This window comes from Cajanus cajan, chromosome 5 (assembly GCF_000230855.2).
Source record: "Cajanus cajan strain Asha chromosome 5, NIPB_CcT2T_4, whole genome shotgun sequence".
In the NCBI taxonomy this organism is placed as follows: domain Eukaryota; kingdom Viridiplantae; phylum Streptophyta; class Magnoliopsida; order Fabales; family Fabaceae; genus Cajanus; species Cajanus cajan.
The window spans coordinates 7,583,245-7,594,999 of record NC_138521.1 but is presented as its reverse complement, the minus strand read 5'-3'; the positions used below and the strand labels follow the sequence as shown (position 1 = coordinate 7,594,999).

The 11,755-nt window shown below is 29.6% G+C and overlaps 1 protein-coding gene across 1 annotated transcript; it reads right to left on the bottom strand.

The window, feature by feature from the left end:
* Positions 1-1,893: 1,893 nt before the first annotated feature.
* Positions 1,894-5,115, bottom strand: LOC109788497 (uncharacterized). The gene is made up of 6 exons (XM_029269263.2): positions 4,874-5,115; positions 4,504-4,772; positions 3,585-3,731; positions 3,198-3,491; positions 2,451-2,741; positions 1,894-2,317 (listed from the first exon to the last, which is right to left on the bottom strand). Exons 1-6 carry the CDS (start codon positions 5,040-5,042, stop codon positions 2,072-2,074), a joined length of 1,416 nt encoding a protein of 471 aa, XP_029125096.2. The 5' UTR covers positions 5,043-5,115; the 3' UTR covers positions 1,894-2,071.
* Positions 5,116-11,755: the final 6,640 nt, after the last annotated feature.

The window sequence follows — 11,755 nt, the reverse complement described above, 5'->3', positions numbered from 1 at the left end:
ACTATAGATGAGAAGTTCTATTGGTCTACACGCTTTTGCTTTACACACCATTGGTCTTATGACATGGAACGAGGTAAGACAGCAACCTTTGTAAGTGATAATATAATGTATATGGTTTATATAAAATAAAAAATAAAAATGAAAGATCACATTAAAAAGACACATACGTTAAAACAAAGAGCAAATAAAAAAACTCGTATCATAAAATGTCACTGCATCACTAGTTATACTGCAAATCCAGCTGTTAATTTTGAGGATTTTTTTTGTTTTTTTATTGTATACAGACTTAGCCCAAGTTAATATCTATTGTTGTGTAGCACCAAAAACAATATCTATTATTGTGTAATATGAATTTATGAACAGTAAGACTTGCTCTCCAAGTTAAGCACTTCAAGTTCTACTGTTCTAGTAGTGTGAACTCATTCTCATTGCCCCTTCCATGCATGTCCTTTTAACACAACACATGGAATCTTTTGAGTCAATTTTCTTTGTTGCCCCCACCATAAGGTGCTTTTATAATGGTGGTTTGTTATGCTTCCCACAAGCCAGTGTCCCCTAAAAAATGGAAACTCATTATGTCAAAGGGTAAACATTTGTACGACTACAAGATTGAGTTTCGGTTAAGATACTACAGGCGTTATATGTTAGGCAAACTAGTGTGTTCCATGCAGACATGAGTTTTTCATTTCAGGTTCTGCAATCTTCTAATTTTCACCATTATGCAAAGTGTGATGTTCACAATACATAAATTATTTAGCCAGAGTTCCATTTTGTATATTGTAATATAGATGGAGAATCAGTTGTTTCAACTATTACAATAGTGAATTCCATTGCTCCTTGCTGCCTCTGAATTATCAAGAATTTCATAATTTTGAGATACACAAGGCAAACTTCACATGATCCTACAATGATGCAACTTACTGTATCTTTCTATGAACATTATGAAATATCTAAACCGGTAACTGCTAGCTTTTTCATAATCACTAATTCAATAATTGCAGTCTACCCTGTGTAGTTCAATTTCCTTGTTATAGACCGTACGGCTAAATTTGAAGCCTTTTACACTTAGCCAGGCACTGCTATATTGTTGCATGTGCACACATCCTATGTCAGTTTGTTTGACAGATTTGTATCAGACTATTGTATCGTAAAATGCTGAACAAATAACTGAAGCTTCGGATGGCTTAAAGTAATTCTCATTTCCTTCTTTTGTATGATGATTTAGGTTAGGTTCGACCAAGTGATATTCCTTAATTACACATTAAGAACTTGGCCATGCATATTTTGACTGGACAAAAGAGTATCTTTTTACTAGAATTCCAGCTAATATTCATTTTTAATTATTTTTTGTGAAGATTTGCTTGAAGATCTTTATTGGATAAGAAAATGAGTCATGATGTTGACCACATATTACAAATGACCTTACACGCATACCAGCCTGTTTTGAACAGCATGAAAATATTTTCATTAAAGGCCAACATAGGCTTATTATGACATGTTGCCTATATGACTTGACACTGCTTTCAAGAATCACCAAGTAGATTAGCTAAAATAAGAAAAAGTTCATCTCGATAGAATTGTTCAAAATTCATGAATCAAAATAAACTTGTTTAGCCTCAAGGTTTATGTTACCACAGATATAAGGATTAAGGAGTAAATCTCTAATTTGGTTTTCCAAATATTACAATATTGCCGGTGGAGACACGAAAGGACAAACTTGGCAACTATTTTGTATCATTGAAAGACTAATTTGGTGATAAAAAAATCTTTGAAGGACTACTATAGTGCTAAGCTAATCTTAGACAACCACTTTAAGGTTTACTCCATATTTTAATTACACAAAGGTATCAAGATTGCAATTGCAAAATTAATGATTATGGAAAAGGCAACAAATGGTAAGCTAGATATTTCATTATGATAAGAAAGATGCAGCGAGCATGCATCAGTGCAAAATACATGTGACTTATAACCTATCATATAATAATCAGCTTTCCATGTAGCAGCCCTACATGAAAAGGAACCATGGTACCCCTCACTAGCCCTTCATGCACACTACCAGTACTTCTAAGTTCTAACATGATAATACTTCCCAACTGATGACTATTAACAACAAAATCCCTATAACAACATTTACTAGATGTACTGAGCGAGGAAATTGGCTTTGGTTTGATGAAACTGTCTCCATGTAGATGAAAGAACCTTTTCTATTGACATCAGAGGATTGATGGCTTCTGGTTTTGAAGTTTCCTCGTGAACTAGTATTTTGAGCATTTTTCTGATCTTTTTCTGATTTCACGTTGAGCAATTCCTTCTGAGCCTGCAGAATACACCACACGAAGCAAGGTATTATCAATAGCATGTTAAAATGAAAATCACTTCCAATGAAGCATCTGCCTACTTGGTTAAGAAACGAATTTTATTTTTCTAGCACAGCTGCTTGGTTTTCTCACCTCTACTTTGGATACTGCATTGTTTGAAACCTTCCTCTGTATTTTAGTTTTTCCGGTAACAGTTCTTTGTAATATGAAGTTGTCTGTTCTTCCACGTTCTAAAGGTTCATCTGGGGTCGAGTCACAAGAGGATGTCTCCACTGCCCCGAAATCATCTTGAATTATATTCTGCTTTTTCTCTATGTTTGCTTCATGGTTAGAAGCTATCCAACTCGTGCCACCACGGATAGCATCATGTGATGATTTAAATATTTTCAGTGTTGGGTATTCACCAGAATTAATATTGTCATGCTGTAATAATTTCAGAAGATAAACAGATTAAAGTCAATTATTGAAGTGGTCCAACAAAAAAAAAGGCACAAACCCAAGAAATGAGTATTTATGGTGCCTTAGGGTATATGTTGCGGAAGAGATGAAAGGAGGACTATAAAGGGGCGACAGAAATAGATTGCTTTATCTCCATTTCCTTATTCCCTTCCCAACTTTTCCCCTCACCCAAGCATGCACTAAAGTCTCAGTAATGTGACATGTATTGGTTAAGCCTTGCAACAAAACATCAAACCCAACTCAAACCAAATATTTCATCTAGTATCTTTTAAGAGTCTATACGAGAAAATAACTAAACATTTCAAAAATGTGGCAAAATTCAAATCACCATAATGCACACTATAGAACCAACTAATAGTTCATTAACAAATAGAGAAACACTCCCCAATATCATTTGGACTTTGGACAATATATCTTTACCAGATTAGAGACAACTTCAGCATCTATCTCACTGCTTCCATTGTAAACCCTTCTCAATGACTTTGGTTGTGTGGAACTATTGACAAAACAGTGTCTTCTTTCTTCATTGATAACAAATTCTTCATCATCAGCCCAAATTGAATTTACGAACTCATCTTCATCATCAGTAGCTTCAAATGGAGTTTGCGTCTGGTTATCATTTCTAAAATAGACATCAATATCAGACGCAATATCAGTGGGAGACTCTTGCATTGCCTGGAAGATTGCTTCTATATCAATCTCGGTTAAAGATACCTGGAAAAAAAATATTTGAAAAACTTGTATCAGTTTTCCGCATGTTTCACAAGGCAGAGTGTAAATATGTCCATCAAGCATGCTTCAGCTTACTGATGGAATTTCTACTGATGTAGCCGGAATTTCATGGTCAGGAACCACACGTCTACTGGGCTCCCCTTCATCAAAGTTCGGCGCCTCAATTTCCCGTTCAGTTTTTTTCTCAGCTTTCTTCATCAAGCGACATAAAACAAAAGTCCTCTGCAAAACATGGAGGGTAATCAGCATTTATTTGATACAATTCGTACAGATAAGAAGCCAAGACAAATCAAGCTAATGCTTCAAAATCAGAAACTTATTTCCTAAACAGTTCTACTCACAGCAAAAACTAAAAAAGAATGACTTGATAGGGCATTCAGCAAAACAACATTATTTTTCTCCAAAAGAATTATACAGCAGAAATTGACAGTCTTTGATGAAAACTGATGATGAATTTTGACTGAAGAAATTGACATTATATTTGTCATAACACTAGCCAATGTGGAATCTCCAACAAAAGGGACTTGCAATAAGTAATAACTCATTCACCTTGCTCAACCAACTCAATTAGACCCCTTTAATTAATTCATAAGCTTTATCTGGAAGCTCATTTGAATAAACCAAAAAAGTATCATATTTGATAAACCTCACTGAAATAAGCTCTTCCAAATGCCACCTTTGTCATTCATCAAGAAAGGCCAAATGGAGAAAATTGGGTCATGAATGGAGACTGACAAAATATAAAACATGGGATTCAAACAAAGGAAACAATAAATAGGATAGGACATGATATCAAACCCTAAAAATTACATACTATAGCATAGTGACAAAAAAATCTAGTAGAAAGATAATCTCCAACAACAACAAAGCCTTATCTCATTATGTGAGGTAGGCTACATGAGTCACACGACACCATTCAACTACAAAGTATCACAAAGATAATTTCCAAACAATGTTAATGTTAAATATGTTGAATTGAAGAAGACAAACGAACCTGGGTTTGATGGGAGGTAATAGCTTGATATTCATGAATAACCCAGTTGGACTTAGCACCATCGGGAACACGTCCTCGATGGAAAACAAGGGTCTTCTTAGTCCCAATGACATTGGTGCTGCCCCTTCTCCTAATGTTACGGTCCTTTCCAGTGGATTTCCAGTAGCCATGTTCGGTTGTCCTGTTCACCCTTTTACTATTTTGATACTTGTAATCAACAGGACTGAAGAAAAACCATTCTTGGTCATCAGATTTGATCACTGATCTCGCTGATACCACAATTTGAGACAAGACAAAGTGTCAAACAAGAGTGAAGTGGTTGTGAGTGCATGATGAATGATGAGTGATGAAGTGGTTTTGTTTAGCTTACCTGGTACGTCCCAAGGTTCCACTTTGCAAACGTCAATCTCAGGGATGATGTGGACAGGAAAATCATCATGGAGCAACTTGTGTCTGAGGTAGTAGTTCACGAGTTCTTCATCTGTGGGGCGGAATCTGAATCCAACAGGCACGTGATCGAGCATGGAAATGTTCTCCATCGTTAGTGAAGTGTGTTACAAAGCAAGGAATGAAGTGTGTGGTGGGTTCATTACCAAGTGTTCAATCAATCTGTATTTGTAATGGAAAGGCATTGACTGACTTTGATTGGAACTACTTTTGGCTTAGCTCATAAGTTATCCTTGGAAATTACCAACAAAATATAAAAGAACCTGTCCTATCATCATCATCATACTACATGCCTCTGTTATTAATGTCTTTTACCGTTTTATTTTTTTCATTTTGTTTTCCTTTCATGTTTTGGAGTTAAATTTTAGAGAATGTACGAGGAAAAATGTATTGTTTAATTTTTTTTATTTGGTGGGTTTTAAAATAAAACAATTAATTAACGTGGATTAAATTTCTTATTATTTTGTTTACCTTTATAGATATTATATATTTTTAATTTAAAATAAGAGATTTCATTTTCTTTTCATTTCGTAATTATAAATTATCAAGCGTATTCTAAAATAAGTGAATTGGAATATATTTAAATATCAGTACTATGGTATGATATAGTTTATGGATAAACTTATATTATTTCTTAGTAAAACACTTGCGTGAAAAATATTTATCCAAAAATATCGATTCTTAATCAAATCTGAAATCTCAATAATTCAAATGATTAGTATTTTAATAAACTATATGTTCAAAAAAAAACTACATAGATTTAAGTATGTAATAAATATTTTATAGTTCATTAACAAGAAGTATTTGTCGAACACGAGTACTAATTCTTTTTAGAAGTTTGATAAATACTTGATAGATAAACATTTTTTCTCTGTTTGAGTTTTTTCTATGTGCAAAATCTAAAATTCAAACTGTAACACTATGGTTTTTTTAATTAATAATAATTGGTGTTTTTATTAATTATTTTATATTGTAATTAATTGTTTATTAATTATAAAATTTTAAGAATTTGGGAATTTTAATGAGTTTTGTTGTTTTAAGAGTTGTACTTAGTTGATATTAAATTGTCCAGTCAAGAGTATATTTAAAGTTTTTTTTAAAGAAATGAATCTCATAAATTTATTTTTTTAGAAAAATTAGAGAGAGAAACTATGAAATCCAAGAAAAACTATTTTTTCCTCCGACTTACTAAAATTCTTCCACCTTTCCTTGAGGGTGGATTTGTTGTTGATAAGAGATTCAAAGCTTATGAAGTCTTAAAGAGTTGTAGCAATTGTGCGGAGCTATCGTGAGAGACCAAATTTCCTTCTTCCTCTCTATCCGAAGTGATTAGAAGTAAGGAAAGCTTATATATTAATTTTGTTATGGTGTATAAGTTGTATGCATGCTTAGATTCATGGCTATGTTAGATGATTGGGAGGTGAAATTATTATGTACGGGTTTTTAGTGTTTCTTGGACATGATAATGAAAATTTGGTGATTTTGATCAAATGTTGGTTGCATGTTGTTCTTCTAATTAGAATTGAGAGAATGATTCACTTACTCCAAAAGTAAGTTTATACCTACCTAGACTTACTTCATTCAATAACTTATGTTTTATATCAAATTTCAATGATTCAATCGTTAAATTAAAAATCCATAATGCATAGGTCAAGTCTACAAAATTTAAAAAAAAATTGAAAAATTTTTAATACGTCATTTCATTAATTTAAATCGATGGATAATCATACAAATATTTTATATGTTAATTTAAATTAATGAAACGGAGTATCAAATAGTTTTTAAAATTTTAAAACTATGTAGACTTGATCTATACATTAAGAACTTTGAAATTTGTTTGATGTAGAACATGAGTTATTAAGTAAAATAAGTGTAGGTAGACTTACTCTTTAAGTAAGTAGATCTTTCCTTTCTCTCTCTCAATATATATAAAAGAAATGTCATTCTTATTCAAGATTTTATGAAATGGTTCCATAAACTTATTTTACCCAATAAATAAAAAAGTTAAATTGTACTTATGGTCTTTTTATTTTGATTAGTTCACAATTTTGGTATCTGTATTTTAAAATAGAGACATTTAGTCTCTCTAGTTTTGAAAATATAGAATTTCGATTTTCTCATTAAATTAATATTTACTAACATTAAGTTTTAATGTTTAAAGTCAGGTGACACTTAATAATCTAACATTTAGAAATTAAAGAATTAAAAAAGTCTATAAATAAGATTTTTATTAATAAAATAAATATCAATTACTAGTAAAAATAAATATTAATGAAGATCTTTCATATGTCATTTTTTTAATTTTTATTAAAGATGTATTTGCATACTAAGTAACTAAATATCATGTCACTTAAATGATGACAGGTTTGTAAGTGACGTCAAAATTCAACAATTAATAAACATCAAATTGATGGTAAGGCCAAGATTTCATGTTTTTCAAAATACAAAAACTAAATATCTCTATTTTAAAATAAAGAGACCAAAATTTGTTTAAAAGAAAACATGGGTTATTGAGTAGAATAAGTGTAGGTAGACGTACTCCTTTAAGTAAGTGAATTCTTCCTTTGTCTCTCTATATAAAAGAAATGTCATTCTTATTCAAGAATTTATGAAATTTTATTTATGAGAAAAGTAAAAGATAAAGTTAAGATTCCACAAACTTATTTTAACAAATAAATAGTAAACTTAAATTGCAATTTTGATCTTTGTATTTTTATTAATCTGCAATTTTGGTCTTTCTATTTTAAAATAGGGACATTTAGTCTCTCTAATTTTAAAATTATAAAATTTTAATCTTCCCATCAAATTGATATTTACTAATTGTTAAGTTTTAATGTTTACTCATTCTTAAGTAATGTGACACTTAATAACATCATATTTAGAAATTAAAAAATTAAAAATATAAAAATAAGATTTTTATTAATAAAATAAATACCAATTACTAGTAAAAATAAATATTAACAAAGATTTGTTTTATGTTATTTTTTAGTTATTAAATATCACCAATGTTATTTGTATACCAAGTTACTAAATATCATGTCACTTAAATGGTGACAGGTCGACAAACAACATCAAAATTTAGCGATTAATGAACAGCAAATTGATGGTAAAACCAAAATTTCATATTTTTCAAAATATATAAACTAAATATCTTTATTTTTAAATAGAGAGACCAAAATTTTTAATCAATAAAAATAGAGAAACTAAAAGTGTAATTTAACCAAAATATATGTGTGTGTGTGTATGTATGTATGTATACATACATACATACACACACACACACACATATATATATATATATGAGAAGGGATCACTTACTTCAATTTGAAAACTATTATTTGATATTCTATTTTATTAATTCAAATCAACGTATGAAATATTTTTTATGATGAGTAATGTGGTAAGAGAAATATGTGAAATGTGAAACCATGGAGCCATGTGAATATAATGCATTGAATCTATTTGACATGCATCATTTGCATAAAAGTGTATTTTTTATACTACCAAGAAAGATCCCTTGTGTAATGTTAAGTCAAAAATGATCCCTTAAACTCACTGTTTTAATGCTAATAAAATGTTTTATACAAAAGAAATATTTGCAAAAAGGGCATTGAAACATATCTTTCAAAGGTTTATTAGATGAAGTGTAAGACACAAATCGTCTATAGGATGTTGTTAATCAGATGAAGTATACGATCTGTCTCATATACATTGAATATTTATCATTTATTGATACTAACGACATAGTTTGTTTTGAATTCTTCATTCCTTGAAAAAATTAAATCAAAAGATCATCTCATAGCTCACAAATCTATTAAAGAGAAGAATATGCTTTTCGTCAGAACCAAATCTCTGAAATCATAAAGAAAAATAGATAAAGTCGCAACTATAGCTACTTTATGCTGACATTGCTCATGCAAGCCCTATTTAGTATATATGTAAAGCAGATAAGTAGCTTCCTTGACCAAATAAGAGGTACCATTTGGTGAAATACATTTAATGCTCGTATTAAATGAGTCAAACGGTCACATGTCATCACAAGGAAAGACAATGAAGATAGATGAAGCAAACTTGTGAGTTGGACTCAAAATGTTGTAACAATCATCCTCTATAAGCTACTATATAAGAAGTTTCAAAGCACAAGACAAAGATGTTAATTTTACATAGATACATTTGTATAGAAACTCACTATCTATAAATCTATTCTTTATTGTAAACATTCATTACTTTGTAATTGGTTGTATGATGTTTTAATGAGACGAACACAACTTCTCTATAACCTTCATAACTATTATCGTAAGGTTAATCTTAGAGAGGCTTGTTTGAAAAAGAATACTTGTTCTTGAGCCTAAAGAGGCTTGACTATAAAAAAAATACTTGGTTGTTAAGCCTGAAAAGACTTGTTAAAATAATTTTGGGGTAGTTACTTGAAGGGGCAATTCAAAAAATATTTAGGATTAAGTCAGAAGTAACTTGTTAAAAGAATACTTGTATCTTTTATTTAAAGATAGTGAGACTCAATATAGTTGGATTGAGAATAGAACATATTCTCTCGGTGGTTGAGGTGAACCAATATAAAAATACTTAGTGTTTCATCTGACTTCTCTTCTTGCTTCATCTAACTAACGTTATTACTTCACTATAGAAAATGTGTGAGTTTTTGATATACACTATTCAACCCTTATTCTAGGGTTTATATTTTCTCCATATGTAAAAACTTGGGAACCAACTTTCGAGATAACTCAGTTTGGAAGTCTCAATCTTGTCTTCGTGAACATAGGATGTATCTTGTATGACTTAGCTATCCTGGCTAGACCTTGGTAGTATGTCCTCCTAATGAGAATATAAAGAGTCTGACACAACATGTACTCGTAGGCTACTTTACATGTATTGCTAGGGACAATGAACAAGTGTGATATTTTTACTAGTACTACATGGATGATAATATGTAGTCCATATTCTTTGCATAATACATTATAATGTATTTGTTATTATTTATTACGATATGACTAAACAACTGATGATAATGGTTATTTGTGTGTGTTATATCTTGTTGTATGTGTTATTAGTGTTTGGATAGGCGATTTACGTTCCTACATCATGAGCTAGAGTAAGATGTTTCTCACTTCCTTTCTTTTGTGTTGTTTTTTTTTTTTTGTATTTTCTATAGGTGATCATGAGTATGATATTGGGGATGCGGGTGATGAGGCCTAGTCCTCAATGATGGATTGTGCTCTGATAAGACATCTGACATCGAGGCATAGTTAGGATTTAACTCATGTTATGTGTTTGAGAACTTTGGTTTAAATTCCTTTGTAACCATGTTAATTCCTTTAAGTCTAGTTTATGCTAACAATGTGATCCTCTCTACTTATATGAATTTTGAATTCATTTATTATATCAAGGTTATTCATTTTCATATTATTTATATGTTATGGCATGTAGGATAAAGATTGTCACATAAATTTACTCTTGGAATAAGTAGGTCTTATTTATATATATATATATATATATATATATATATATATATATATATATATATATATATCACTATAATCTATATTTATATTTTTTTATGAATATATCAATACGTATTATATCAATAGTGTAGATAAAAAAGAATTTTTAGTAATAAGTAGTATGTTATTATATGATATATATCACTACATTTTTTTTTGTTGCAATGAATCATATATTATTAACAAAATATATAACAAAAGTTAGACAAGTTTACAATTTTTTCAAATAAACATTATTTAAATTTCATTTTATTTTATATCGCGTAAAAAAATTACATAAGTATTTTTCATGTGATTTTCTTCCTTCAACAAATCACGGAATTAGAACGAAATTTCTATCAAATAAAAAGTCATAAATTTAAAAGACATTATCGTATTTGGTATCTACGAAAATGTTCAGATGATTAAATTTCTGAAAATGCAAATTAACATCACATTAACTCAAAATTTTGAAGAAAAAAAATAACTAACATAATAATAATAATAATATAAATGAATATTTATATATTAAACACAAACCTACTTTAGGCAATAAGTTTTTAGGCATTTCCTTTCGATGAGAAAAAGTTTGGAAATTTTTTAAATTTTTTTATCTAATTTAATTTTTATATTATTTATAAATTAAATTAAATATTTAAAATAAATTATTAATAAATAAAAATAATATTATAGGATAATATAATTTATTATCATAAATCTAAAATATGATTTATATGTTTAAAAATATCTCTTTATATAAATTTTAAATATGATTTATATATTCAAATTATAGATTTTAGTTATATATAACATAAATCGTACATATTAAAATACTAGTTCATATATATTTAAAGATTAAAGTAAAAATGAATAATAAAATTTAGAGGCTTAATTAATATTTTGATAACTTAGCATTTTCTTACTTTTATGAATTACTATAACACCACTCGCCACTTTGTTGGATTAAAATTATTTTTGGTCACTCGATTTGTATTTTAGTTTACTCATGTTCTTTTTTTATTTCTTATTTCATGATTACATTATCGTTTGCACTAATGGTAGCATCACTTCTTTTCCTATAACCAAAACTTGACTTGCTTTTTGACCTAAGCCATGAATTGGTTCAAGGCACGAGAATACATTAGGTATATGCTATTCAGTTCAAGTGCAATAAAGTGTCGCCATTAACCGCGTAAGAATATAATATCTTCTTCTTCACCACACTTTCTATGAAATCGACTTGTGCTTCTTCAACGCGTCTTCTCACTCTATAACCTATAAGCGGTTATGAGTCTCTATCACTACAA